At 55.3% G+C, this 26842-nt stretch overlaps 2 protein-coding genes across 3 annotated transcripts in view; one reads left to right on the forward strand and one right to left on the reverse strand.

The window, feature by feature from the left end:
* The window catches only part of LOC121284626 (keratin, type II cytoskeletal 8-like), a 70742-nt gene extending 48286 nt beyond the window's left edge, over positions 1–22456 (reverse strand). Inside the window, exon 1 of one of the 2 annotated variants that reach the window (XM_041200145.1) lies at positions 22201–22454. In XM_041200145.1, coding sequence (XP_041056079.1) covers positions 22201–22410 — 210 coding nt within the window. In that variant the 5' untranslated portion in view covers positions 22411–22454. Of the gene's footprint in view, positions 1–22200 lie in introns of both variants that reach the window. The other variant, XM_041200147.1, reaches the window with a different exon arrangement.
* A 600-nt stretch (positions 22457–23056) lies between these two features.
* LOC121284630 (keratin, type I cytoskeletal 18-like) overlaps positions 23057–26842 on the forward strand; it is a 21911-nt gene continuing 18125 nt past the window's right edge. Inside the window, exons 1-2 of the mRNA XM_041200159.1 lie at positions 23057–23624; positions 26571–26653. Coding sequence (XP_041056093.1) covers positions 23256–23624; positions 26571–26653 — 452 coding nt within the window. The 5' untranslated portion in view covers positions 23057–23255. The remainder of the gene's footprint in view (positions 23625–26570; positions 26654–26842) is intronic.

A 26842-nucleotide genomic window follows, 5' to 3' on the forward strand; every position in this document is an offset into this window, starting at 1 on the left:
TGAGGCAGGGGGCATATAGAGGGAGTGAAGGAGGTGGCATATGGAGGGGGGATATGGATGGAGTGAGGCAGGGGGCATATGGGGGAGTGAGGCAGGGGGATATGGAGGGAGTGAGATATGGAGGGAGTGAGGGAGGGGATATGGAGGGAGTGAGGCAGGGAGCATACAGAGGGAGTGTGGCAGGGGGCATACGGAGGGAGTGAGGTGGGAGTATATGGAGGGAGTGAGGAGTGAGGCAGGGGGCATATGGAGGGAGTGAGGCAGGGGGCATATGGAGGGAGTGAGGTGGGAGTATATGGAGGGAGTGAGGAGTGAGGCAGGGGGCATATGGAGGGAGTGAGGCAGGGGGCATATGGAGGGAGCGTGAGAGGGGGATATGGAGGGAGTGAGGGAGTGGGGTATGGAGGGAGGGGGATATGGAGGGTGGGAGGTGGGGGCATATGTAGGGAATGAGGCAGGGGGCATATGGAGGGAGTGAGGAGGGGCATATGGAGGGAATGAGGGAGGGGCATATGAAGGGAGTGAGGGAGGGGCATATGGAGGGGGGATATGGATGGAGTGAGGCAGGGGGCATATGGAGGGAGTGAGGCAGGGGGCATATGGAGGGAGTGAGGCAGGGGGCATATGGAGGGAGTGTGAGAGGGGGATATGGAGGGAGTGAGGGAGTGGGGTATGGAGGGAGGGGGATATGGAGGGTGGGAGGCAGGGGGCATATGGGGGGAGTGAGGTGGGGGCATATGTAGGGAATGAGGCAGGGGGCATATGGAGGGAGTGAGGAGGGGCATATGGAGGGAATAAGGGAGGGGCATATGAAGGGAGTGAGGGAGGGGCATATGGAGGGGGGATATGGATGGAGTGAGGCAGGGGGCATATGGAGGGAGTGAAGGAGGGGGCATATGGAGGGAGTGAAGGAGGTGGCATATGGAGGGGGGATATGGATGGAGTGAGGCGGGGGCATATGGGGGGAGTGAGGTGGGGGGATATGGAGGGAGTGAGATATGGAGGGAGTGAGGGAGGGGATATGGAGGGAGTGAGGATACAGAGGGAATGTGGCAGGGGGCATATGGAGGGAGTGAGGGAAGGCATATGGAGGGAGTGAGTGAGTGGGATATGGAGGGAGGGGCATATGGAGGGAGTGAGGGAGGGGCAAATGGAGGGAGTGGGATATGGAGGGAGTGAGGCAGGGGGCATGTGGAGGAAGTGAGGCGGGGATATGGAGGGACTGAGGCAGGGGGATAAGGAGGGAGTGAGATATGGAGGGATGAGGCAGGGGGCATATGGAGGGAGTGGAAGGGGTATATGGAGGGAGTGAGGGAGGACCATATGGAGGGAATGAGGGAGGGGCATATGGAGGGAGTGAGGGAGGGGCATATGGAGGGGATATATGGATGGAGTGAGGCAGGGGGCATATGGAGGGAGTGAGGGAGGGGCATATGGAGGGGGGATATGGATGGATTGAGGCAGGGGGCATATGTAGGGAGTGAGGCGGGGGGCAAATGGAGGGAGTGAGGCAGTGGCATATGGAGGGAGTGAGGCAGGGGGCATATGGAGGGAGTGAGGCAGGGGGCATATGGAGGGAGTGAAGGAGGGGGCATATGGGGGAGTGAGATATGGAGAGAGTGAGGGAGGGGATATGGAGGGAGTGAGATACGGAGGGAGTGAGGGAGGGGGATATGGAGGGAGTGAGGCGGGGATATGGAGGGAGTGAGATATGGAGGGAGTGAGGCAGGGGGCACATGGAGGGAGTGAGGCAGGGGGCATATGGAGGGAGTGAGGGAGGGGCATATGGAGGGAGTGAGGCAGGGGCATATGGAGGGAGTGAGGCAGGGGCATATGGAGGGAGTGAGGCGGAGGCATATGGAGGGAGTGAGGCAGGGGGCATATGAAGGGAGTGAGGCAGGGGGCATATGGATGGAGTGAAGGAGGTGGCATATGAAGGGAGTGAGATATGGAGCAAGGGAGGGAGGGCCATATGGAGGGAGTGAGGGAGGGGCATATGGAGGGAGTGAGTCAGGGGGCAAAAGGAAGGAGTGAGGCAGGGGGCATATGGAGGGAGTGAGGTGGGGGCATATGGAGGGAGTGAGGGAGGGGCATATGGAGGCAGGGGATATGGAGGGAGTGAGGCGGGGGCATATGTAGGGAGTGAGGCAGGGGCAAATGGAGTGAGTGAGGCAGGGGGCAAATGGAGGGAGTGAGAGAGGAGCATATGGAGGGAGTGAGGGAGGGGCATATGGAGGGAGTGGGATATGGAGGGAGGGGATATGGAGGGAGTGAGGCAGGGGGCTTATGGGGGGAGCGAGACAGGGGGCATATGGAGGCTGTGAGGGATGGGCACATGGAGGGAGTGAGGCGGGGACATATGGAGGGAGTGAGGCGGGGCAATGGGTTGAGTGAGGCAGGGGGCATATGGGGTGAGTGAGGCAGGGGGCATATGGAGGGAGTGAGGGAGGGGCATATGGAGGGAATGAGGGAGGGGGATATGGAGGAGAGGGATATGGAGGGGGGATATGGATGGAGTGAGGTGGGGGCAAATGGAGGGAGTGAGGGTGGGGCATATGGGGGGTATGAGGCAGGGGGCATATGGAGGGAGTGAGGGAGGGGCATATGTAGAGAGTGAGGGAGGGGCATATGGAGTGGGGATATGGATGGAGTGAGGCAGGGGGCATATGGAGGGAGTGAGGGAGGGATATGGAGGGAGTGAGATATGGAGGGAGTGAGGGAGGGGGATATGGAGGGAGTGAGGCAGGGGATATGGAGGGAGTGACATATGGAGGGAGTGAGGCAGGGGGCATATGGAGGGTGTGAGGCAGGGGGCATATGGAGGGAGTGTGGGAGGGGCATATGGAGGGAGTGAGGGAGGGAGTGAGGCAGGGGTATATGGAGGGACTGAGGCAGGGAGCATACAGATGGAATGTGGCAGGGGGCATATGGAGGGAGTGAGGCGGGAGTATATGGAGTGAGTGAGGCAGGGGGCATATGGAGGGAGTGAGGCAGGGGGCATATGGAGGGAGTGCGAGAGGGGGATATGGAGGGAGTGAGTGAGTGGGGTATGGAGGGAGGTGGATATGGAGGGTGGGAGGCAGGGGGCATATGGAGGGAGTGAGGGAGGGGCATATGGAGGGAATGAGGGAGGGGCATATGAAGGGAGTGAGGGAGGGACATATGGAGGGGGGATATGGATGGAGTGAGGCAGGGGGCATACGGAGGGAGTGAGGCAGGGGGCATATAGAGGGAGTGAAGGAGGTGGCATATGGAGGGGGGATATGGATGGAGTGAGGCAGGGGGCATATGGGGAGAGTGAGGCAGGGGGATATGGAGGGAGTGAGATATGGAGGGAGTGAGGGAGGGGATATGCAGGGAGTGAGGCAGGGAGCATACAGAGGGAGTGTGGCAGGGGGCATATGGAGGGAGTGAGGTGGGAGTATATGGAGGGAGTGAGGCAGGGGGCATATGGAGGGAGTGAGGCAGGGGGCATATGGAGGGAGTGTGAGAGGGGGATATGGAGGGAGTGAGGGAGTGGGGTATGGAGGGAGGGGGATATGGAGGGTGGGAGGCAGGGGGCATATGGAGGGAGTGAGGTGGGGGCATATGTAGGGAATGAGGCAGGGGGCATATGTAGGGAGTGAGGAGGGGCATATGGAGGGAATGAGGGAGGGGCATATGAAGGGAGTGAGGGAGGGGCATATGGAGGGGGGATATGGATGGAGTGAGGCAGGGGGCATATGGAGGGAGTGAAGGAGGGGGCATATGGAGGGAGTGAAGGAGGTGGCATATGGAGGGGGGATATGGATGGAGTGAGGCAGGGGGCATATGGGGGGAGTGAGGCAGGGGGATATGGAGGGAGTGAGATATGGAGGGAGTGAGGGAGGGGATATGGAGGGAGTGAGGCAGGGTGCATACAGAGGGAATGTGACAGGGGGCATATGGAGGGAAAAAGGGAAGGCATATGGAGGGAGTGAGTGAGTGGGATATGGAGGGAGGGGCATATGGAGGGAGTGAGGGAGGGGTAAATGGAGGGAGTGGGATATGGAGGGAGTGAGGCAGGGGGCATATGGAGGAAGTGAGGCGGGGATATGGAGGGACTGAGGCAGGGGGATGTGGAGGGAGTGAGATATGGAGGGAGTGAGGCAGGGGGCATATGGAGGGAGTGGAAGGGGCATATGGAGGGAGTGAGGGAGGACCATATGGAGGGAATGAGGGAGGGGCATATGGAGGGAGTGAGGGAAGGGCATATGGAGGGGGGATATGGATGGATTGAGGCAGGGGGCATATGTAGGGAGTGAGGCGGGGGGCAAATGGAGGGAGTGAGGTGGGGGCATATGGAGGGAGTGAGGCAGTGGCATATGGAGGGAGTGAGGCAGGGGGCACATGGAGGGAGGGAGGCAGGGGGCTATGGAGGGAGTGAAGGAGGGGGCATATGGGGGAGTGAGATATGGAGAGAGTGAGGGAGGGGATATGGAGGGAGTGAGATACAGAGGGAGTGAGGGAGGGGGATATGGAGGGAGTGAGGCGGGGATATGGAGGGAGTGAGATATGGAGGGAGTGAGGCAGGGGGCACATGGAGGGAGTGAGGCAGGGGGCATATGGAGGGAGTGAGGGAGGGGCATATGGAGGGAGTGAGGGAGGGGCATATGGAGGGAGTGAGGTGGAGGCATATGGAGGGAGTGAGGCAGGGGGCATATGAAGGGAGTGAGGCAGGGGGCATATGAAGGGAGTGAGGCAGGGGGCATATGGAGGGAGTGAGGGAGGGGGCATATGGAGGGAGTGAGGGTGGGGCATTTGGAGGGAGTGAGGCAGGGGTATATGGATGGAGTGAGGCAGGGGGATATGGAGGGGAATATGGATGCAGTGAGGGAGGGGGAATATGGAGGGAGTGAGGCAGGGGGATAAGGAGGGAGTGAAGGAGGGGGCATATGGAGGGAGTAAAGGAGGGGGCATATGGAGGGAGTGAAGGAGGGGGCATATGGGGGAGTGAGATATGGAGAGCATGAGGGAGGGGATATCGAGGGAGTGAGATATGGAGGGAGTGAGGCAGGGGGCATAGCTAGGGAGTGAGGCAAGGAGCATATAGAGGGAGTGTAGGAGGGGCATATTGAGGGAGTGAGGGAGGGGCATATGGAGTGAGGCAGGGGGCATATGGAGGGAGTGAGGCAGGGGGCTTATGGAGGGAGTGAGGCAGGGGGCATATGGAGGGAGTGAGGCAGGGGGCATATGGAGGGAGTGAGAGAGGGGCATATGGAGGGAGTGAGGGAGGGGCATAGGGAGGGGGGCTATGGATGGGGTGAGGCAGGGGGCATATGGAGGGAGTGAGATATGGAGGGAGGGGCCTATGGAGGGAGTGAGGCAGGGAGTATATGGAGGGAGTGAGGCAGGTTGCATATGGAGGGAGTGAGGCAGGGGGCATATAGAGGGAGTGTAGGAGGGGCATATGGAGGGAGTGTGGGAGGGGCATATGGAGGGAGTGTGGGAGGGGCATATGGAGGGAGTGAGGGAGGGGCATATGGAGGAAGTGAGGGAGTGGGATATGGAGGGACGGGGATATGGAGGGAGTGAGGCAGGGGGCATATGGAGGGAGTGAGGCAGGGGACATATGGAGGGAGTGAGCGAGTGGGACATGGAGGGAGGGGAATATGGAGGCAGAGAGGCAGTGGGGCATATGGAGGGAGTCAGGCCGGGGGCATATGGAGGGAGTGAGGCAGAGGGCATATGGAGGGAGTGAGTCAGGGGGCATATGGAGGGAGTGAGGCAGGGGGCTTATGGAGGGAGTGAGGCAGGGGGCTTATGGAGGGAGTGAGGGAGGGGCTTAGGGAGGGAGTGAGGCAGGGGGTATATGGAGGGAGTGAGGCAGTAGGATATGGAGGGAGTGAGGCAGGGGGCATATGGACGGAATGAGGCAGGGGCACATGAAGGGTTGAGGGAGGGGCTTATGGAGGGAGTGAGGCGGGGGGCATATGGAGGGATTGAGGCAGGGGGCATTTGGAGGGAGTGAGGTGGGGGGCATATGGAGGGAATGAGGGAGGGGCATATGAAGGGAGTGAGGGAGGGGCATATGGAGGGGGGATATGGATGGAGTGAGGCAGGGGGCATATGGAGGGAGTGAGGCAGGGGGCATATGGAGAGAGTGAAGGAGGTGGCATATGGAGGGGGATATGGACGGAGTGAGGCAGGGGGCATATGGGGGGAGTGAGGCAGGGGATATGGAGGGAGTGAGATATGGAGGGAGTGAGGGAGGGGATATGGAGGGACTGAGGCAGGGAGCATACAGAGGGAGTGTGGCAGGGGGCATATGGAGGGAGTGAGGTGGGAGTATATGGAGTGAGTGAGGCAGGGGGCATATGGAGGGAGTGAGGCAGGGGGCATATGGAGGGAGTGCGAGAGGGGGATATGGAGGGAGTGAGGGAGTGGGGTATGGAGGGAGGTGGATATGGAGGGTGGGAGGCAGGGGGCATATGGAGGGAGTGAGGGAGGGGCATATGGAGGGAATGAGGGAGGGGCATATGAAGGAAGTGAGGGAGGGACATATGGAGGGGGGATATGGATGGAGTGAGACAGGGGGCATATGGAGGGAGTGAGGCAGGGGGCATATGGAGGGTGTGAAGGAGGGGGCATATGGAGGGGGGGAATGGATGGAGTGAGGCAGGGGGCATATGGAGGGAGTGAGGCAGGGGGCATATAGAGGGAGTGAAGGAGGTGGCATATGGAGGGGGGATATGGATGGAGTGAGGCAGGGGGCATATGGGGGAGTGAGGCAGGGGGATATGGAGGGAGTGAGATATGGAGGGAGTGAGGGAGGGGATATGGAGGGAGTGAGGCAGGGAGCATACAGAGGGAGTGTGGCAGGGGGCATATGGAGGGAGTGAGGTGGGAGTATATGGAGGGAGTGAGGAGTGAGGCAGGGGGCATATGGAGGGAGTGAGGCAGGGGGCATATGGAGGGAGTGAGGTGGGAGTATATGGAGGGAGTGAGGTGGGAGGCAGGGGGCATATGGAGGGAGTGAGGCAGGGGGCATATGGAGGGAGCGTGAGAGGGGGATATGGAGGGAGTGAGGGAGTGGGGTATGGAGGGAGGGGGATATGGAGGGTGGGAGGTGGGGGCATATGTAGGGAATGAGGCAGGGGGCATATGGAGGGAGTGAGGAGGGGCATATGGAGGGAATGAGGGAGGGGCATATGAAGGGAGTGAGGGAGGGGCATATGGAGGGGGGATATGGATGGAGTGAGGCAGGGGGCATATGGAGGGAGTGAGGCAGGGGGCATATGGAGGGAGTGAGGCAGGGGGCATATGGAGGGAGTGTGAGAGGGGGATATGGAGGGAGTGAGGGAGTGGGGTATGGAGGGAGGGGGATATGGAGGGTGGGAGGCAGGGGGCATATGGGGGGAGTGAGGTGGGGGCATATGTAGGGAATGAGGCAGGGGGCATATGGAGGGAGTGAGGAGGGGCATATGGAGGGAATAAGGGAGGGGCATATGAAGGGAGTGAGGGAGGGGCATATGGAGGGGGGATATGGATGGAGTGAGGCAGGGGGCATATGGAGGGAGTGAAGGAGGGGGCATATGGAGGGAGTGAAGGAGGTGGCATATGGAGGGGGGATATGGATGGAGTGAGGCGGGGGCATATGGGGGGAGTGAGGCGGGGGGATATGGAGGGAGTGAGATATGGAGGGAGTGAGGGAGGGGATATGGAGGGAGTGAGGATACAGAGGGAATGTGGCAGGGGGCATATGGAGGGAGTGAGGGAAGGCATATGGAGGGAGTGAGTGAGTGGGATATGGAGGGAGGGGCATATGGAGGGAGTGAGGGAGGGGCAAATGGAGGGAGTGGGATATGGAGGGAGTGAGGCAGGGGGCATGTGGAGGAAGTGAGGCGGGGATATGGAGGGACTGAGGCAGGGGGATAAGGAGGGAGTGAGATATGGAGGGATGAGGCAGGGGGCATATGGAGGGAGTGGAAGGGGCATATGGAGGGAGTGAGGGAGGACCATATGGAGGGAATGAGGGAGGGGCATATGGAGGGAGTGAGGGAGGGGCATATGGAGGGGATATATGGATGGAGTGAGGCAGGGGGCATATGGAGGGAGTGAGGGAGGGGCATATGGAGGGGGGATATGGATGGATTGAGGCAGGGGGCATATGTAGGGAGTGAGGCGGGGGGCAAATGGAGGGAGTGAGGCAGTGGCATATGGAGGGAGTGAGGCAGGGGGCATATGGAGGGAGTGAGGCAGGGGGCATATGGAGGGAGTGAAGGAGGGGGCATATGGGGGAGTGAGATATGGAGAGAGTGAGGAAGGGGATATGGAGGGAGTGAGATACGGAGGGAGTGAGGGAGGGGGATATGGAGGGAGTGAGGCGGGGATATGGAGGGAGTGAGATATGGAGGGAGTGAGGCAGGGGGCACATGGAGGGTGTGAGGCAGGGGGCATATGGAGGGAGTGAGGGAGGGGCATATGGAGGGAGTGAGGCAGGGGCATATGGAGGGAGTGAGGCAGGGGCATATGGAGGGAGTGAGGCGGAGGCATATGGAGGGAGTGAGGCAGGGGGCATATGAAGGGAGTGAGGCAGGGGGCATATGGAGGGAGTGAGGGAGGGGGCATATGGAGGGAGTGAGGGTGGGGCATTTGGAGGGAGTGAGGCAGGGGTATATGGATGGAGTGAGGCAGGGGGATATGGAGGGGAATATGGATGCAGCGAGGGAGGGGGAATATGGAGGGAGTGAGGCAGGTTGCATATGGAGGGAGTGAGGCAGGGGGCATATAGAGGGAGTGTAGGAGGGGCATATGGAGGGAGTGTGGGAGGGGCATATGGAGGGAGTGTGGGAGGGGCATATGGAGGGAGTGAGGGAGGGGCATATGGAGGGAGTGAGGGAGGGGCATATGGAGGGAGTGAGGGAGTGGGATATGGAGGGACGGGGATATGGAGGGAGTGAGGCAGGGGGCATATGGAGGGAGTGAGGCAGGGGACATATGGAGGGAGTGAGGCAGGGGACATATGGAGGGAGTGAGCGAGTGGGACATGGAGGGAGGGGAATATGGAGGCAGAGAGGCAGTGGGGCATATGGAGGGAGTCAGGCCGGGGGCATATGGAGGGAGTGAGGCAGAGGGCATATGGAGGGAGTGAGTCAGGGGGCATATGGAGGGAGTGAGGCAGGGGGCTTATGGAGGGAGTGAGGCAGGGGGCTTATGGAGGGAGTGAGGGAGGGGCTTAGGGAGGGAGTGAGGCAGGGGGTATATGGAGGGAGTGAGGCAGTAGGATATGGAGGGAATGAGGCAGGGGGCATATGGAGGGAATGAGGCAGGGGCACATGAAGGGTTGAGGGAGGGGCTTATGGAGGGAGTGAGGCGGGGGGCATATGGAGGGATTGAGGCAGGGGGCATTTGGAGGGAGTGAGGTGGGGGGCATATGGAGGGAATGAGGGAGGGGCATATGAAGGGAGTGAGGGAGGGGCATATGGAGGGGGGATATGGATGGAGTGAGGCAGGGGGCATATGGAGGGAGTGAGGCAGGGGGCATATGGAGAGAGTGAAGGAGGTGGCATATGGAGGGGGATATGGACGGAGTGAGGCAGGGGGCATATGGGGGGAGTGAGGCAGGGGATATGGAGGGAGTGAGATATGGAGGGAGTGAGGGAGGGGATATGGAGGGACTGAGGCAGGGAGCATACAGAGGGAGTGTGGCAGGGGGCATATGGAGGGAGTGAGGTGGGAGTATATGGAGTGAGTGAGGCAGGGGGCATATGGAGGGAGTGAGGCAGGGGGCATATGGAGGGAGTGCGAGAGGGGGATATGGAGGGAGTGAGGGAGTGGGGTATGGAGGGAGGTGGATATGGAGGGTGGGAGGCAGGGGGCATATGGAGGGAGTGAGGGAGGGGCATATGGAGGGAATGAGGGAGGGGCATATGAAGGGAGTGAGGGAGGGACATATGGAGGGGGGATATGGATGGAGTGAGACAGGGGGCATATGGAGGGAGTGAGGCAGGGGGCATATGGAGGGTGTGAAGGAGGGGGCATATGGAGGGGGGAATGGATGGAGTGAGGCAGGGGGCATATGGAGGGAATGAGGCAGGGGGCATATAGAGGGAGTGAAGGAGGTGGCATATGGAGGGGGGATATGGATGGAGTGAGGCAGGGGGCATATGGGGGAGTGAGGCAGGGGGATATGGAGGGAGTGAGATATGGAGGGAGTGAGGGAGGGGATATGGAGGGAGTGAGGCAGGGAGCATACACAGGGAGTGTGGCAGGGGGCATATGGAGGGAGTGAGGTGGGAGTATATGGAGGGAGTGAGGAGTGAGGCAGGGGGCATATGGAGGGAGTGAGGCAGGGGGCATATGGAGGGAGTGAGGTGGGAGTATATGGAGGGAGTGAGGAGTGAGGCAGGGGGCATATGGAGGGAGTGAGGCAGGGGGCATATGGAGGGAGCGTGAGAGGGGGATATGGAGGGAGTGAGGGAGTGGGGTATGGAGGGAGGGGGATATGGAGGGTGGGAGGTGGGGGCATATGTAGGGAATGAGGCAGGGGGCATATGGAGGGAGTGAGGAGGGGCATATGGAGGGAATGAGGGAGGGGCATATGAAGGGAGTGAGGGAGGGGCATATGGAGGGGGGATATGGATGGAGTGAGGCAGGGGGCATATGGAGGGAGTGAGGCAGGGGGCATATGGAGGGAGTGAGGCAGGGGGCATATGGAGGGAGTGTGAGAGGGGGATATGGAGGGAGTGAGGGAGTGGGGTATGGAGGGAGGGGGATATGGAGGGTGGGAGGCAGGGGGCATATGGGGGAGTGAGGTGGGGGCATATGTAGGGAATGAGGCAGGGGGCATATGGAGGGAGTGAGGAGGGGCATATGGAGGGAATAAGGGAGGGGCATATGAAGGGAGTGAGGGAGGGGCATATGGAGGGGGGATATGGATGGAGTGAGGCAGGGGGCATATGGAGGGAGTGAAGGAGGGGGCATATGGAGGGAGTGAAGGAGGTGGCATATGGAGGGGGGATATGGATGGAGTGAGGCGGGGGCATATGGGGGGAGTGAGGCGGGGGGATATGGAGGGAGTGAGATATGGAGGGAGTGAGGGAGGGGATATGGAGGGAGTGAGGATACAGAGGGAATGTGGCAGGGGGCATATGGAGGGAGTGAGGGAAGGCATATGGAGGGAGTGAGTGAGTGGGATATGGAGGGAGGGGCATATGGAGGGAGTGAGGGAGGGGCAAATGGAGGGAGTGGGATATGGAGGGAGTGAGGCAGGGGGCATGTGGAGGAAGTCAGGCGGGGATATGGAGGGACTGAGGCAGGGGGATAAGGAGGGAGTGAGATATGGAGGGATGAGGCAGGGGGCATATGGAGGGAGTGGAAGGGGCATATGGAGGGAGTGAGGGAGGACCATATGGAGGGAATGAGGGAGGGGCATATGGAGGGAGTGAGGGAGGGGCATATGGAGGGGATATATGGATGGAGTGAGGCAGGGGGCATATGGAGGGAGTGAGGGAGGGGCATATGGAGGGGGGATATGGATGGATTGAGGCAGGGGGCATATGTAGGGAGTGAGGCGGGGGGCAAATGGAGGGAGTGAGGCAGTGGCATATGGAGGGAGTGAGGCAGGGGGCATATGGAGGGAGTGAGGCAGGGGGATATGGAGGGAGTGAAGGAGGGGGCATATGGGGGAGTGAGATATGGAGAGAGTGAGGAAGGGGATATGGAGGGAGTGAGATACGGAGGGAGTGAGGGAGGGGGATATGGAGGGAGTGAGGCGGGGATATGGAGGGAGTGAGATATGGAGGGAGTGAGGCAGGGGGCACATGGAGGGTGTGAGGCAGGGGGCATATGGAGGGAGTGAGGGAGGGGCATATGGAGGGAGTGAGGCAGGGGCATATGGAGGGAGTGAGGCAGGGGCATATGGAGGGAGTGAGGCGGAGGCATATGGAGGGAGTGAGGCGGAGGCATATGGAGGGAGTGAGGCAGGGGGCATATGGATGGAGTGAAGGAGGTGGCATATGAAGGGAGTGAGATATGGAGCAAGGGAGGGAGGGCCATATGGAGGGAGTGAGGGAGGGGCATATGGAGGGAGTGAGTCAGGGGGCAAAAGGAAGGAGTGAGGCAGGGGGCATATGGAGGGAGTGAGGTGGGGGCATATGGAGGGAGTGAGGGAGGGGCATATGGAGGCAGGGGATATGGAGGGAGTGAGGCGGGGGCATATGTAGGGAGTGAGGCAGGGGCAAATGGAGTGAGTGGGGCAGGGGGCAAATGGAGGGAGTGAGGGAGGAGCATATGGAGGGAGTGAGGGAGGGGCATATGGAGGGAGTGGGATATGGAGGGAGGGGATATGGAGGGAGTGAGGCAGGGGGCTTATGGGGGGAGCGAGACAGGGGGCATATGGAGGCTGTGAGGGATGGGCACATGGAGGGAGTGAGGCGGGGACATATGGAGGGAGTGAGGCGGGGCAATGGGTTGAGTGAGGCAGGGGGCATATGGGGTGAGTGAGGCAGGGGGCATATGGAGGGAGTGAGGGAGGGGCATATGGAGGGAATGAGGGAGGGGGATATGGAGGAGAGGGATATGGAGGGGGGATATGGATGGAGTGAGGTGGGGGCAAATGGAGGGAGTGAGGGTGGGGCAGATGGGGGGTATGAGGCAGGGGGCATATGGAGGGAGTGAGGGAGGGGCATATGTAGAGAGTGAGGGAGGGGCATATGGAGTGGGGATATGGATGGAGTGAGGCAGGGGGCATATGGAGGGAGTGAGGGAGGGATATGGAGGGAGTGAGATATGGAGGGAGTGAGGGAGGGGGATATGGAGGGAGTGAGGCAGGGGATATGGAGGGAGTGACATATGGAGGGAGTGAGGCAGGGGGCATATGGAGGGTGTGAGGCAGGGGGCATATGGAGGGAGTGTGGGAGGGGCATATGGATTGAGTGAGGGAGGGAGTGAGGCAGGGGTATATGGAGGGACTGAGGCAGGGAGCATACAGATGGAATGTGGCAGGGGGCATATGGAGGGAGTGAGGCGGGAGTATATGGAGTGAGTGAGGCAGGGGGCATATGGAGGGAGTGAGGCAGGGGGCATATGGAGGGAGTGAGGCAGGGGGATATGGAGGGAGTGAGAGTGGGGTATGGAGGGAGGTGGATATGGAGGGTGGGAGGCAGGGGGCATATGGAGGGAGTGAGGGAGGGGCATATGGAGGGAATGAGGGAGGGGCATATGAAGGGAGTGAGGGAGGGACATATGGAGGGGGGATATGGATGGAGTGAGGCAGGGGGCATACGGAGGGAGTGAGGCAGGGGGCATATAGAGGGAGTGAAGGAGGTGGCATATGGAGGGGGATATGGATGGAGTGAGGCAGGGGGCATATGGGGGGAGTGAGGGAGGGGGCATATGGAGGGAGTGAGGGTGGGGCATTTGGAGGGAGTGAGGCAGGGGTATATGGATGGAGTGAGGCAGGGGGATATGGAGGGGAATATGGACGCAGTGAGGGAGGGGGAATATGGAGGGAGTGAGGCAGGGGGATAAGGAGGGAGTGAAGGAGGGGGCATATGGAGGGAGTAAAGGAGGGGGCATATGGAGGGAGTGAAGGAGGGGGCATATGGGGGAGTGAGATATGGAGAGCATGAGGGAGGGGATATCGAGGGAGTGAGATATGGAGGGAGTGAGGCAGGGGGCATAGCTAGGGAGTGAGGCAAGGAGCATATAGAGGGAGTGTAGGAGGGGCATATTGAGGGAGTGAGGGAGGGGCATCTGGAGTGAGGCAGGGGGCATATGGAGGGAGTGAGGCAGGGGGCATATGGAGGGAGTGAGAGAGGGGCATATGGAGGGAGTGAGGGAGGGGCATAGGGAGGGGGGCTATGGATGGGGTGAGGCAGGGGGCATATGGAGGGAGTGAGATATGGAGGGAGGGGCCTATGGAGGGAGTGAGGCAGGGAGTATATGGAGGGAGTGAGGCAGGTTGCATATGGAGGGAGTGAGGCAGGGGGCATATAGAGGGAGTGAGGCAGGGAGCATATAGAGGGAGTGTAGGAGGGGCATATGGAGGGAGTGTGGGAGGGGCATATGGAGGGAGTGTGGGAGGGGCATATGGAGGGAGTGAGGGAGGGGCATATGGAGGGAGTGAGGGAGTGGGATATGGAGGGACGGGGATATGGAGGGAGTGAGGCAGGGGGCATATGGAGGGAGTCAGGCCGGGGGCATATGGAGGGAGTGAGGCAGAGGGCATATGGAGGGAGTCAGTCAGGGGGCATATGGAGGGAGTGAGGCAGGGGGCTTATGGAGGGAGTGAGGCAGCGGGCTTATGGAGGGAGTGAGGGAGGGGCTTAGGGAGGGAGTGAGGCAGGGGGTATATGGAGGGAGTGAGGCAGTAGGATATGGAGGGAGTGAGGCAGGGGGCATATGGACGGAATGAGGCAGGGGCACATGAAGGGTTGAGGGAGGGGCTTATGGAGGGAGTGAGGCGGGGGGCATATGGAGGGATTGAGGCAGGGGGCATTTGGAGGGAGTGAGGTGGGGGGCATATGGAGGGAGTGAGGGAGGGGCATATGAAGGGAGTGAGGGAGGGGCATATGGAGGGGGGGATATGGATGGAGTGAGGCAAGGGGCATATGGAGGGAGTGAGGGAGGGGAATATGGAGCGGGGATATGGATGGAGTGAGGCAGGGGGCATATGGAGGGAGTGAGGCAGGGGGCATATGGAGGGAGTGTGAAAGGGGGATATGGAGGGAGTGAGGGAGTGGGGTATGGAGGGAGGGGGATATGGAGGGTGGGAGGCAGGGGGCATATGGAGGGAGTGAGACAGGGGTCATATGGAGGGAGTGAGGCAGGGTGCAAATGGAAGGAGTGAGGCAGGCGGCATATGGTGGGAGTGAGGCAGGGGGCATATGGTGGGAGTGAGGGTGGGGCATTTGGAGGGAGTGAGGCAGGGGTACATGGAGGGAGTGAGGCAGGGGGATATGGAGGGGAATATGGATGGAGTGAGGGAGGGGGCATATGGAGGGAGTGAGGCAGGGGGATATGGAGGGAGTGAAGGAGGGGGCATATGGAGGGAGTGAAGGAGGGGGCATATGGAGGGAGTGAAGGAGGGGGCATATGGAGGGAGTGAAGGAGGGGGCATATGGAGGGAGTGAAGCAGGGGGCATATGGGGGGAGTGAGATATGGAGAGCGCGAGGGAGGGGATATCGAGGGAGTGAGATATGGAGGGAGTGAGGCAGGGGGCATATGGAGGGAGTGAGGCAAGGAGCATATAGAGGGAGTGTAGGAGGGTCATATGGAGGGAGTGTGGGAGGGGCATATGGAGGGAGTGAGGCAGGGGGCATATGGAGGGAGTGAGGCAGGGGGCATATGGAGGGAGTGAGGCAGCGGGTATATGGAGGGAGTGAGGCAGGGGGCATATGGAGGGAGTGAGGCAGGGGGCATATGGAGGGAGTGAGAGAGGGGCATATGGAGGGAGTGAGGGAGGGGCATAGGGAGGGAGGATATGGATGGTGTGAGGCAGGGGGCATATGGAGGGAGTGAGATATGGATGGAGTGAGGCGGGGATATGGAGGGAGTGACATATGGAGGGAGTGAGGCAGGGGGCATATGGAGGGAGTGAGGAAGGGGGCATATGGAGGGAGTGAGGCAGGGGGCATATGGAGGGAGTCAGGCAGGGGGCATATGGAGGGAGTCAGGCAGGGGATATGGAGGGAGCGAGGCAGGGGGCATATGGAGGGAATGAGGCAGGGTGCATATGGAGGGAGTGAGGGAGGGGCATATGGCGGGAATGAGGGAGGGGGATATGGAGGGAGGGGGATATGGAGGGGGGATATGGATGGAGTGAGGTGGGGGCAAATGGAGGCAGAGAGGTGGGGCATATGGAGGGAGTGAGGTGGGGGGCATATGGAGGGAGTGAGGGAGGGGCATATGGAGGGAGTGAGGCAGGGGGCATATGGAGGGAGTGAGGGAGGGGCATATGGAAGGAGTGAGTGAGGGGCATATGGAGGGGCGATATGGATGGAATGAGGCAGGGGGCATATGGAGGGAGTGAGGGAGGCGGATATGGAGGGAGTGAGATATGGAGGGAGTGAGGCAGGGGGCATATGGAGGGAGTGAGGCAGGGGGCATATGGAGGGAGTGAGCGAGTGGGACATGGAGGGAGGGGAATATGGAGGCAGTGAGGCAGTGGGGCATATGGAGGGAGTCAGGCCGGGGTCATATGGAGGGAGTGAGGCAGAGGGCATATGGAGGGAGTGAGTCAGGGGGCATATGGAGGGAGTGAGGCAGGGGGCTTATGGAGGGAGTGAGGCAGGGGGCTTATGGAGGGAGTGAGGGAGGGGCATAGGGAGGGAGTGAGGGAGGGGCATAGGGAGGGAGTGAGGGAGGGGCGATATGGATGGGCAGTGGGCATATGGAGGGAGTGAGGCAGGGGGTATATGGAGGGAGTGAGATATGGAGGGAGTGAGGGAGGGGATATGGTGGGAGTGAGGCGGGGGGCATATGGAGGGAGTGAGGCAGTAGGATATGGAGGGAGTGAGGCAGGGGGCATATGGAGGGAATGAGGCAGGGGCACATGAAGGGTTGAGGGAGGGGCTTATGGAGGGAGTGAGGCGGGGGCATATGGAGGGATTGAGGCAGGGGGATATGGAGGTAGTGAGGCGGGGGCATTTGGAGGGAGTGAGTTGGGGGGCATATGGAGGGAGTGAGGGAGGGGCATATGAAGGGAGTTAGGGAGGGGCATATGGAGGGGGGATATGGATGGAGTGAGGCAAGGGGCATATGGAGGGAGTAAGGCGGGGATATGGATGGAGTGAAGGAGGGGGCATATGGAGGGAGTGAGGGAGGGGCATATGGAGCGGGGATATGGATGGAGTGAGGCAGGGGGCATATGGAGGGAGTGAGGCAGGGGGATATGGAGGGAGTGAAGGAGGGGGCATATGGAGGGTGTGAATGGGGGGTATATGGAGGGAGTGAGATATGGAGGGAATGAGGGAGGGGGATATGGTGGGAGTGAGGCGGGGATATGGAGGGAATGAGGGAGTGGGGTATGGAGGGAGGGGGATATGGAGGGTGGGAGGCAGGGGGCATATGGAGGGAGTGAGACAGGTGTCATATGGAGGGAGTGAGGCAGGGGGCATATGGAGGGAGTGAGGCAGGCGGCATATGGTGGGAGTGAGGCAGGGGGCATATGGAGGGAGTGAGGGTGGGGCATTTGGAGGGAGTGAGGCAGGGGTATATGGAGGGAGTGAGGGAGTGGGACATGGAGGGAGGGGAATATGGAGGCTGTGAGGCAGTGGGGCATATGGAGGGAGTCAGGCCGGGGGCATATGGAGGGAGTGAGGCAGAGGGCATATGGAGGGAGTGAGTCAGGGGGCACGGAGGGAATGAGGCAGGGGGCATAAGGAGGGTATGAGGGAGGGGCATATGGAGGGAGTGAGGCGGGGGCATATGGAGGGAGTGAGGCAGGGGGCATATGGAGGGAGTGAGGCAGGGGGCATATGGAGGGAGTGAGGCAGGGGGCATATGGAGGGAGTGAGGGAGGGGCATAGGGAGGGGCATAGGGAGGGAGTGAGGGAGGGGCGATATGGATGGAGGTGGGCAGTGGGCATATGGAGGGAGTGAGGCAGGGGGTATATGGAGGGAGTGAGATATGGAGGGGGATATGGTGGGAGTGAGGCGGGGGCATATGGAGGGAATGAGGCAGGGGCACATGGAGGGTTGAGGGAGGGGCTTATGGAGGGAGTGAGGCGGGGGCACATGGAGGGAGTGAGGCGGGGGGCATATGGAGGGATTGAGGCAGGGGCATATGGAGGTAGTGAGATGGGGGGCATTTGGAGGGAGTGAGGCGGGGGCATATGGAGGGAGTGAGGGAGGGGGCATATGGAGGGTCTGAGGGAGGGGGCATATGGAGGGAGTGAGGGAGGGGCCATATGGAGGGAGTGAGCTGGGGAATACTTAGGGAGTGAGGCAGGGGGATATGGAGGGACTGAGGTTGGGGATATGGAGGGACTGAGGGAGGGGGATATGGAGGGAGTGAGATATGGAGGGAGTGAGGCAGGGGCATATGGAGGGAGTGAGGCAGGGGCATATAGGGAGTGAGGCAGGGGGCATATGGAGGGAGTGAGGCAGGGGGCATATGGAGGGAGTGAGAGAGGGGCATACGGAGGGAGTGAGGCAGGGGCCATATGGAGGGAGTGAGGGAGGGGGATATGGAGGGAGTGAGAGAGCGAGAGTGGGGATGGGTTGGAGAGAGAGAGAGAGAGAGCGAGAGTGGGAATGGGATAGAGTGAGAAAGAGAGAGCGAGATTGGGTATGGGATGGAGAGAGAGAGAGAGGGAGCGAGAGTGGGGATGGGATGGAGAGAGATAGAGAAAGAGAGAGGTAGAGAGAGAGGGATAGAGGGAAAGAGAGTCACAAAGAGATAGAGGGAGAGAGAGATAGAGATAGAGATAAAGATAGAGACTGAGTTAGAGATAGAGAGGTAGACAGAGATAAAGAGAGAGTTAGAGTGTTAGAGAGAGGGTGAGAGTGAGAGAGAGAGAGAGAGAGAGGGAGAGAGAGATAGAAAGAGGGAGGTAGAGAGAAAGAGAGAGATAAAGAGAAAGATAGAGTGTTAGATAGGTAGAGTGTTAGAGACAGAGAGAGAGATAGATAGATAGATAGAGAGAGAGAGGGAAAGAGAGATAAAGAGAAAGATAGTTAGTGTTAGAGAGAGGGAGAGAGAAATAAGAAGAGAGAGGTAAAGAGAGAGATAGATAGCTAGTTAGATAGATAGAGAGGGAGAGGTAGAGAGAAAGGGGGAAAGAGACAGATAAAGAGAAAGGTAGTTAGAGTGTTAGAGTGAGGGATAAAGAGAGAGAGAGGTAAAGAGAGAGAGAGGTAGAGAGAGAGAGAGGTAGAGAGAGAGAGAGGTAGAGAGAGAGAGAGAGGTAGAGAGAGAGAGAGAGGTAGAGAGAGTGAGGGAAAGAGAGAGAGGGAAAGAGAAATGTAGTTAGAGTGTTAGACAGGTAGTTAGAGTGTTAGAGAGAGAGGGAGAGAGAGAAAGATAAAGAGAGAGAGAGGTAGAGAGAGAGAGGTAGAGAGAGAGAGAGAAATAGAGAGAGAGAGAAATAAAGAGAGAGAGAGAGGAGTAAAGAGAGAGAGAGAGGAGTAAAGAGAGAGAGGTAGAGAGAGAGAGAGATAGAGAGAGATAAAGAGAAAGATAGTTAGAGTGTTAGAGACAGATAGATTGATAAATAGAAAGATAGGTAGAGAGCAAAAGGTAGAGAGAGAGGGGGAAAGAGAGTGAGGGAAAGAGTGATAAAGAGATAGAGGGAGAGAGAGAAATAAAGAGAGAGAGGTAAAGAGAGAGAGAGAGATAAAGAGAGAGATAGATAGCTAGTTAGATAGAGAGGGAGAAGTAGAGAGAGAGAGGTAGAGAGAGAGAGGGGGAAAGAGAGAGGGGGAAAGAGAGATAAAGAGAAAGGTAGTTAGAGTGTTAGACAGGTAGTTAGTGTTAGAGAGAGAGAGGAGAGAGAGAGAGGCAGAGTGAGAGAGAGGTAGAGAGAGAGGTAGAGAGAGCAAGAGGTAGGGAGAGATAAGAGAGATAAAGAGAGAGAGAGATAGAGAGAGAGATAGAGAGAGAGAGAGATAGAGAGAGAGAGATAGAGAGAGAGAGATAGAGAGGGAGAGAGGGAGAGAGAGAGAGGGAGAGAGAGAGAGGGAGAGAGGGAGAGGGAGAGAGGGAGAGAGAGAGGGAGAGGGAGAGAAGGAATGATAGATGGAGGGAATAATAGATAGAGGGAGATGGAGAGAGATAGATAGAAATAGAGAGAGAGATAGGGAGAGATAAAGAGACAGATAAAGAGAGAGATAAAGAGAGAGCTGGTGTGGTAGAGAGAGTAAGAGAGAGAGGGAGAGAGATAGAGAGAGGGAGTGATAGAGAGAGCTGGAGAGAGAAAGAGAGAGAAATAGGGAGAGAGAGAGACAGAGAGAGATAGAGAGATAAAGAGAAAGATAGAGTGTTAGAGAGGGAGATAGAGGGAGAGATAGAGATAAAGAGAAAGATTGTTAGAATGTTAGACAGATAGTTAGAGACAGAGAGTGAGTTAGAGAGACATAGAGAGATAAAGAGAGAGAGACATAGAGAGATAAAGAGAGAGATAGAGAGATAAAGAGAGAGATAAAAAGAGAGTTAGGGTGTTAGAGCAAGAGAGGGGGAGAGAGTAGAGAGGGGGAGAGAGTAGAGAGAGATAGAAATAGGGAGGGAGAGAGATAGATAGATAAACAGAGAGTTAGAATGTTAGAGGGGTATAGAGAGCAAGATGGAGAGAGATGGAGAGAAAGATAGAGAGTGAGATAGTTAGTGAGGGAGACAAAGAGAGAGGCAGTTAGTGAGAGAGAGAAAAAGAGGGAGATAAAGAGAAAGACTGTTAGAGTGTTAGACAGGTAGTTAGAGTGTTAGAGAGAGAAAGATAAAGAGAGAGAGGTAGAGAGAGAAGTAGAGAGAGAGAGAAATAAAGAGAGAGAGGAATAAAGAGAGAGAGGTCGAGAGAGAGAGAGATAGAGATAAAGAGAAAGATAGAGTGTTAGACAGGTAGTTGGTGTTAGAGAGAGAGGAGAGAGAGGCAGAGTGAGAGAGCTAGAGAGAGAGAGTTAGAGAGAGCAAGAGGTAGAGAGATAAGAGAGAAAAAGAGAGAGAGAGAAATAGAGAGATAGAAAGAAATAGAGATAGAGAGAGAGCTAGAAAGAGCTGGAGAGATAGAGAGAGGGAAAGAGATAGATAGAGGGAATGATAGATGGAGGGATTGATAGATGGAGGGATTGATAGATGGAGGGAATGATAGATGGAGGGAATGATAGATGGAGGGAATGATAGTTGGAGGGAATGATAGATGGAGGGAGATGGAGAGAGATTGATAGAGAGAACTAGAGAGAGAGATAGGGAGAGATAGTGAGAGAGATAAAGAGAGAGATAAAGAGAGATATAAAGAGAGAGTTGGTGTGTTAGAGAGAGTAAGAGTTAGAGAGAGGGAGGGAGAGAGATAGAGATAGAGAGCGATAGAGAGAGAGAGGGAGTGATAGAGAGCGATAGAGACAGAGAGCTGGAGAGAGAAAGAGGGAAAGAGAGAAAGAGGGAGAGAGAGAAAGAGGGAGAGAGAGAAATAGGGAGAGAGATAGAGAGATAAAGAGAGAGATAAAGAGAGAGATAAAGAGAGAGATAGGGTGTTAGAGAGAGAGAGTGAGACTTAGAGAGAGATTGAGAGTTAGAGAGAGATTGAGAGTTAGAGAGAGAGGGAGGGAGACAGAGAGGTAAAGAGAGACAGAGATAGAGAGGGAGAGATAAAGAGAGAGAGATAAAAAGAGATAAAGAGAGAGATAGAGAGAAAAATAGAGTGTTAGACAGATAGATAGAGTGTTAGAGATAGAGAGAGATAAAGAGAAAGATAGTTAGAGTGTTAGACAGATAGAGTGTTAGGGAGAGAGATCGATAGAGAGAGAGTGAGATAGAGAGAGAGGGTGAGGTAGAGAAGTAGAGAGAGCGAAAGAGATAGAGGATGAGAGGGAGAGAGAGTGGGGATGGGATGGAGAGAGAGTGGGGATTGGGGATGGGATGGAGAGAGATAGATAGTGGGGATGGGATGGAGAGAGAGAGAGCGAGAGAGAATGAGTGGTGGGGTATTTGGGGTGGTGGGGTATTTGGGGGTGGTGGGGTATTTTATGGGGTATTTGGGTTTTTATGGGGTATTTAGGGTATTTGGGGGTATTTATGGGGTATTGTATTTATGGGGTATTTGGGGGTGGTGGGGTATTTGGGGGGTATTTATGGGGTATTTTTTGGGGTATATAAGGTATTTATGGAGTATTTGGGATATTTTATGGGGTATTTGGGGCTGTTTATGGGGTATTTGGGGGCATTTATGGGGTATTTGAGGTATTTATGGGGTATTTGGGGTATTTCTTGGGGTATATAAGGTATTTATGGGGTATTTATGGGGTATTTGGGGTGTTTATGGGGTATTTGGGGTGTTTATGGGGTATTTGGGGGTGTTTATGGGGTATTTATGGGATATTTGGGGAATTTATGGGGTATTTGGGGAATTTATGGGGTATTTGGGGTATTTATGGGGTATTTTATGGGGTATTTGAGGTATTTATGGGGTATTTGGGGGTGTTTATGGGGTATTTGGGGGTGTTTATGGGGTATTTATGGGATATTTGGGGAATTTATGGGGTATTTGGGGTATTTTATGGGGTATTTGGGGTCTCTCTCTCACCCGGCTGATGACATCCGAGAACTTGTTGTTCAGCCCCTTGATCTCCTCCTTCTCCTGGTTCCGGGCGAGCCGCAGTTGGGGGTCGATGTCCACCCGGGGGGAATCGTTCAGCAAAGCCGAGGAGGCGACCGAGAAACTCCGGGGAACCGTACGGACAGTCATGGACCTCGGCAGGGAGCGGGCGCTGGGGCTGACCCGGAGGGAAGACATCTTCACCCGGGATGCGATTCGGGATCTGCTCTCTGCCCGATCCCGGCAGGTCGCGGCCCCTTTAAAGCCCTATTTGCATCGGCCCCGCCCCCCTCTGCGTTTCTATTGGACAGAAGGAGGGGGCGCGGCCGCAACAAACCACGCCCCGTTTATTTTAATGAGCCTTAGGGAGTCGCGGTGCGCTCTGATTGGACGATGCAGCCGCCACTCAAAACCTGCAGCTCCAGGTAAATATATTCGGAGTTCCTCAGCTGAGGCAGAGAGGGATAGAGATAGATAGAGAGGGAGGGATAAATAAATAGGGAGAGAGAAAAATAGAGATAGAGAGAAAGAGACGAGAGAAAAAGAGAGGGAAGGATAAATAGAGAGAAATAGAGATAGAGAGAAAGAGACAGAGAAAAAGAGAGGGAGGGATAAATAAATAGAGAGAGAGACATAGAGATAGAGAGAAAGAGACAGAGAAAGAGAAAAAAAGATAGAGGGAGAAAGACCTAGAGAGAAAAAGACAAATATAAAGAAATAAAGAGAGGAGGGAGAAATAGAGAGGGGGAGAAACTGTGTGTGTGTGAGAGAAACAGAAAGAGATAGGGAGAGAGAAATAGAGGTAGAGAGAAAGAGACAGAGAAATAGAGAGAGACAAACGGAGAGCAGACAAAGGGAGTGAGAAATAGAGGATAAGATAAAGAGAAACAGAGAAGGAGGGAGAAAGACAAACAGAGGCAGAGAGAGAAAGAGAGAAAAAATAGTGAATCGGACAGAGGGAGAGAGGGGTGAAGCGCTGCCTGGGTCATCACCCGAACAGAGATTTGTCCTGAGTGTGAAGTTTGGCTGCCCCCGGATCGCAGATGAACCACGGCAGAGGTTCCTTGGCCCGCACCACCAGCTCTAGCAGCATGGTGCTGAGCAACTTCCCGAGGAGAGCTAGCAGCGCGCTGAGCCTCCAGGGCGATGTGGGCAGGGGTTTGAGGGTGGCCGCTTACAGCCCAGCCAGTATGTCTAACCTAAACAGGATAGGAACACCAAGCGGCTTCAACCAGCAGGATGAGCTCCAGGGGCTCAATAAGAGACTGGCCAATTACCTGAACAAGGTGAAGACCTTGGAAAGTGCGAATAAGGAGCTGGAGGGTAAGATCCAGAACTATCTGGCTAAGAGAGGCACCTTGGCTCGGGATTGGAGCTCCTATGAGAAGCCAGTGTTAGATATTTGCAAACAGGTGGGTACTTGCTCAAATTTTTCATTCTGTCGGTTACATTGGCCATTCATTGATCCCTATTGTTTTATTTTTCATAAACTAGAATTGAACAAGTTTGAAGTGTTTCCAGATATCAGGTGGACGATCCAAGGGAGAACCAGATTGAATATAGCAAGTTCGGAGGGGAAGTGAAATAAAGAAATTAGATTAGCAGGAAGAAAGTATGAGGGGAGGCTGGCAGCTACCAAAAAAGGGAATCCAGAAGTCTTTGATAGACATATAAATAGTGGAAGGGACTGGTAGGGCTGATTTAAGACCAGTAAACCGATTTACACATGGAAGCAGGGACATGGCTGAGATACTAAATAAATACTTTATATCTGTCTTTACCAAGGAAGAAGATGCCGCCCAAGTCATAGTGAAAGATAAGTTACTTTAGTGACTGAACAGGCTAAAAATTCATAAAGAGGAGGTATTAGGTAGGCTGGCTGTACTTAAAGTTGAAAAGTCACCTGATGGGATGCATCCAAAGATACTGAGGGAAGAATGGCAATTGTGGAGGCACTGGTCATATTCTTCCAATCCTCCTTAGATGCAGGTGTGGTGTCAGAGGACTGGAGAATTGCAAAGGTTACAGCCTTGTTCAAAAAGGGTTTAAGGATAAACCCAGCAACTACAGGGCAGTCAGTTTAACTTCAGTGGTGGGGAAGCTTCTAGAAACAATAATTTGGGACAAAATTAACAGTCACTTGGACAAGCGTGGATCAATTAAAGAAAGTCAGCATGAATTTGTTAAGGGCAAATCATGTGTAACTAGGATAAAAGCAAAATACCGCAGATGCTGGAAATCAGAAACAAAAACAGAAAATGCTGGAAAAACTCAGTAGGTCTAACAGCATCTGTGGAGAGAAAAGCAAAGTTAATGTTTCAAGTCTATATGACTCTTCTGAAGAGTGTAACTTCATGCATAACTAACTTGCTTGAGTTTCTTGATGAGGTAACAGAGAGGGTTGATGAGGATAATGTGGGTGATATAGTGTATGTGGACTTCCAAATGGTGTTTGGAAAAGTGCCACTAACAGACTTACCAGCAAAGTTTGGCAGGGCAAGTTGAGAAAGTGGTTATGAAAGCATATGGGATCCGGGGCTTTGTAAATAGAGGGAACGAGTATAAAAACAAAGAGGTCATGGTGAACCTTTATAAAACACTGGTTCTGCCTCGGTTGGAATATTGTTTCCAGTTCTGGGTGCTGCACTTTAGGAAGGATGTGAAGGCTTTAGAGGGTGCAGAAAATATTTATAAGAATAGTTCCAGGGATGAGGGACTTCAGTTATGAGGTTGGATTGGAGAAGTTAGGACTGTTTTCCTTGGAGGAATGAAGGTTGAGAGGAGATTTGTTAGAGCTTTTCAAAATTAGGAGGGGTCTGGACAGAGTAGGGAGGGAGAAACTACGTCTGTTGGTGGAAAAGTCAAGAACCAGAGGACAGTGATTTAAAGTGATTGGCAAAAGAATTAAAGGCAAGATGAGGGAAAACCTTTGTCACGTAGCGAGTGGTTCGGGTCTGTAATGCACTGCCTGAGGGTGTAATGGAGGCAGATTCAATCATGGCTTTCAAAAAGCAATTGGATAAACACCTGAAGGGGAAAAAAATTGCAGTGCTCCAGGGGAGAAGGTGGGTGAGTAGGACTAGCTAAACTGTTCTTGCACAGTGCTGGCACAGGATCAGTGGGCCAAATGGCCTCCTTCTGTGCTGTAACCATGCTATGATTTAGTTTTCGCATGGAGTGAGTTTAAGGGGTGGAATGGTGCACAGATCTCATTCAGACCCAATTTTAAAGTTTGTTCGGTGTCTACGACGACACTGAAAGCTGCCCATGTAATTACACATTCACACCAGTGGTGGCACTGTAATGCCTCTTTCTGGGAAAGGTGCAAATCCAGGGTGACAAATTTACACAGACAGTGGACAGAATGTGTCCAATTCTAAGGGTTTTATTATCTATGCACATGCAGATATATAAGCAAATATATTTTCTTGCATTTAACCATACTCTTTGTGAAGTGTAAGTTGCACTGTCTTTGTAAAAAAGATACTTGGGGTAAATATGTGAAGTGTGGAGGGAAGGGAAGTGACACTCTAACCAAAAACATCTCCTGTCACTTTAGCAATTGCAGCTTTCCCCATCCTCTGGCAAGTTCTTCCCTCATGTTTCCATGCCTGACACTTCTCTCTCTCTCTTTCTGTCTCTGTCTCTCTCTGTCCCCCTCTCTCTCTGCCTGTCTCTCTCTCTGTCTCTGTCTCTCTCTGTCCCCCTCTCTCTCTGTCTGTCTCTCCCTCTTTCAAGAGCAGTGCAGCATTTTGAGTCACTGCAGTTAAAGATATTGACGCAGTAATGGGTACTGTGTCCTCCTCTATCCATACAACCTATTAAGATATGAAAAATTACATTTCAGTGAACGATTCCCATTGTGAGCTGGTAAGTCAGTGCTGGTTGCTGCTGCCGTGGAGGTGGAAATTATAGTTTTCACAGTTCCTCAGTCCAATCACAATAAACATGAACCTATGTGTACTTAACATAATTTAAACTTTATTGTATTGAAGTGACACAGGTTTGACTGGTTGACTAACGCATTGTCTGGTATCCCACACCTGCCCTTATTATGGGCTGGATGCCAGAAATGCTTTGGTATCAAAGAATCACAGAATCCAAGACCCTTTCGATACAGGAGCCATTCACTACATCAGGCATCAGTATCGCTACATTCATTTAGTGTACAGACACCAGCATTGCTACATTCCGTTATTATGGAGGGGATTGTTAGGCTAAACCTACAAGGAGGGTGTACAATGTATAATCTGTTGCTTAACTCCCTCCTGTGAAATGATGAGCTCTCATGTGGGGGCTGCTGTTGATCTATTAACGAATGTGCTATATTTGTATTAACCAATCCCATTTTCCCTCAGGTCCAGGAAACAAACTTGGATAATGCTGGCTTGACCCTGCAACTGGATAACTGTGAGCTGGCTTCTGACGATTTCAAAGTGAAGTGAGTGTGGGACAGGAGCTATAAACTGGAACACACGGATGATTCAATGGGTAGATTAGCCTCCTGATTTGGTGCCAGGTCCTCCTTGGTTTTATCTCAATTCAGGGTCAAGCTCCCTGATCACAGGTGGATTGACATTTGGGATGATGCAGTTGATCCCAATGACCCTTTGTTAGGAAGAGACATAGT

The sequence above is a fragment of the Carcharodon carcharias genome, chromosome 12, assembly GCF_017639515.1.
Source record: "Carcharodon carcharias isolate sCarCar2 chromosome 12, sCarCar2.pri, whole genome shotgun sequence".
Lineage (NCBI taxonomy): Eukaryota > Metazoa > Chordata > Chondrichthyes > Lamniformes > Lamnidae > Carcharodon > Carcharodon carcharias.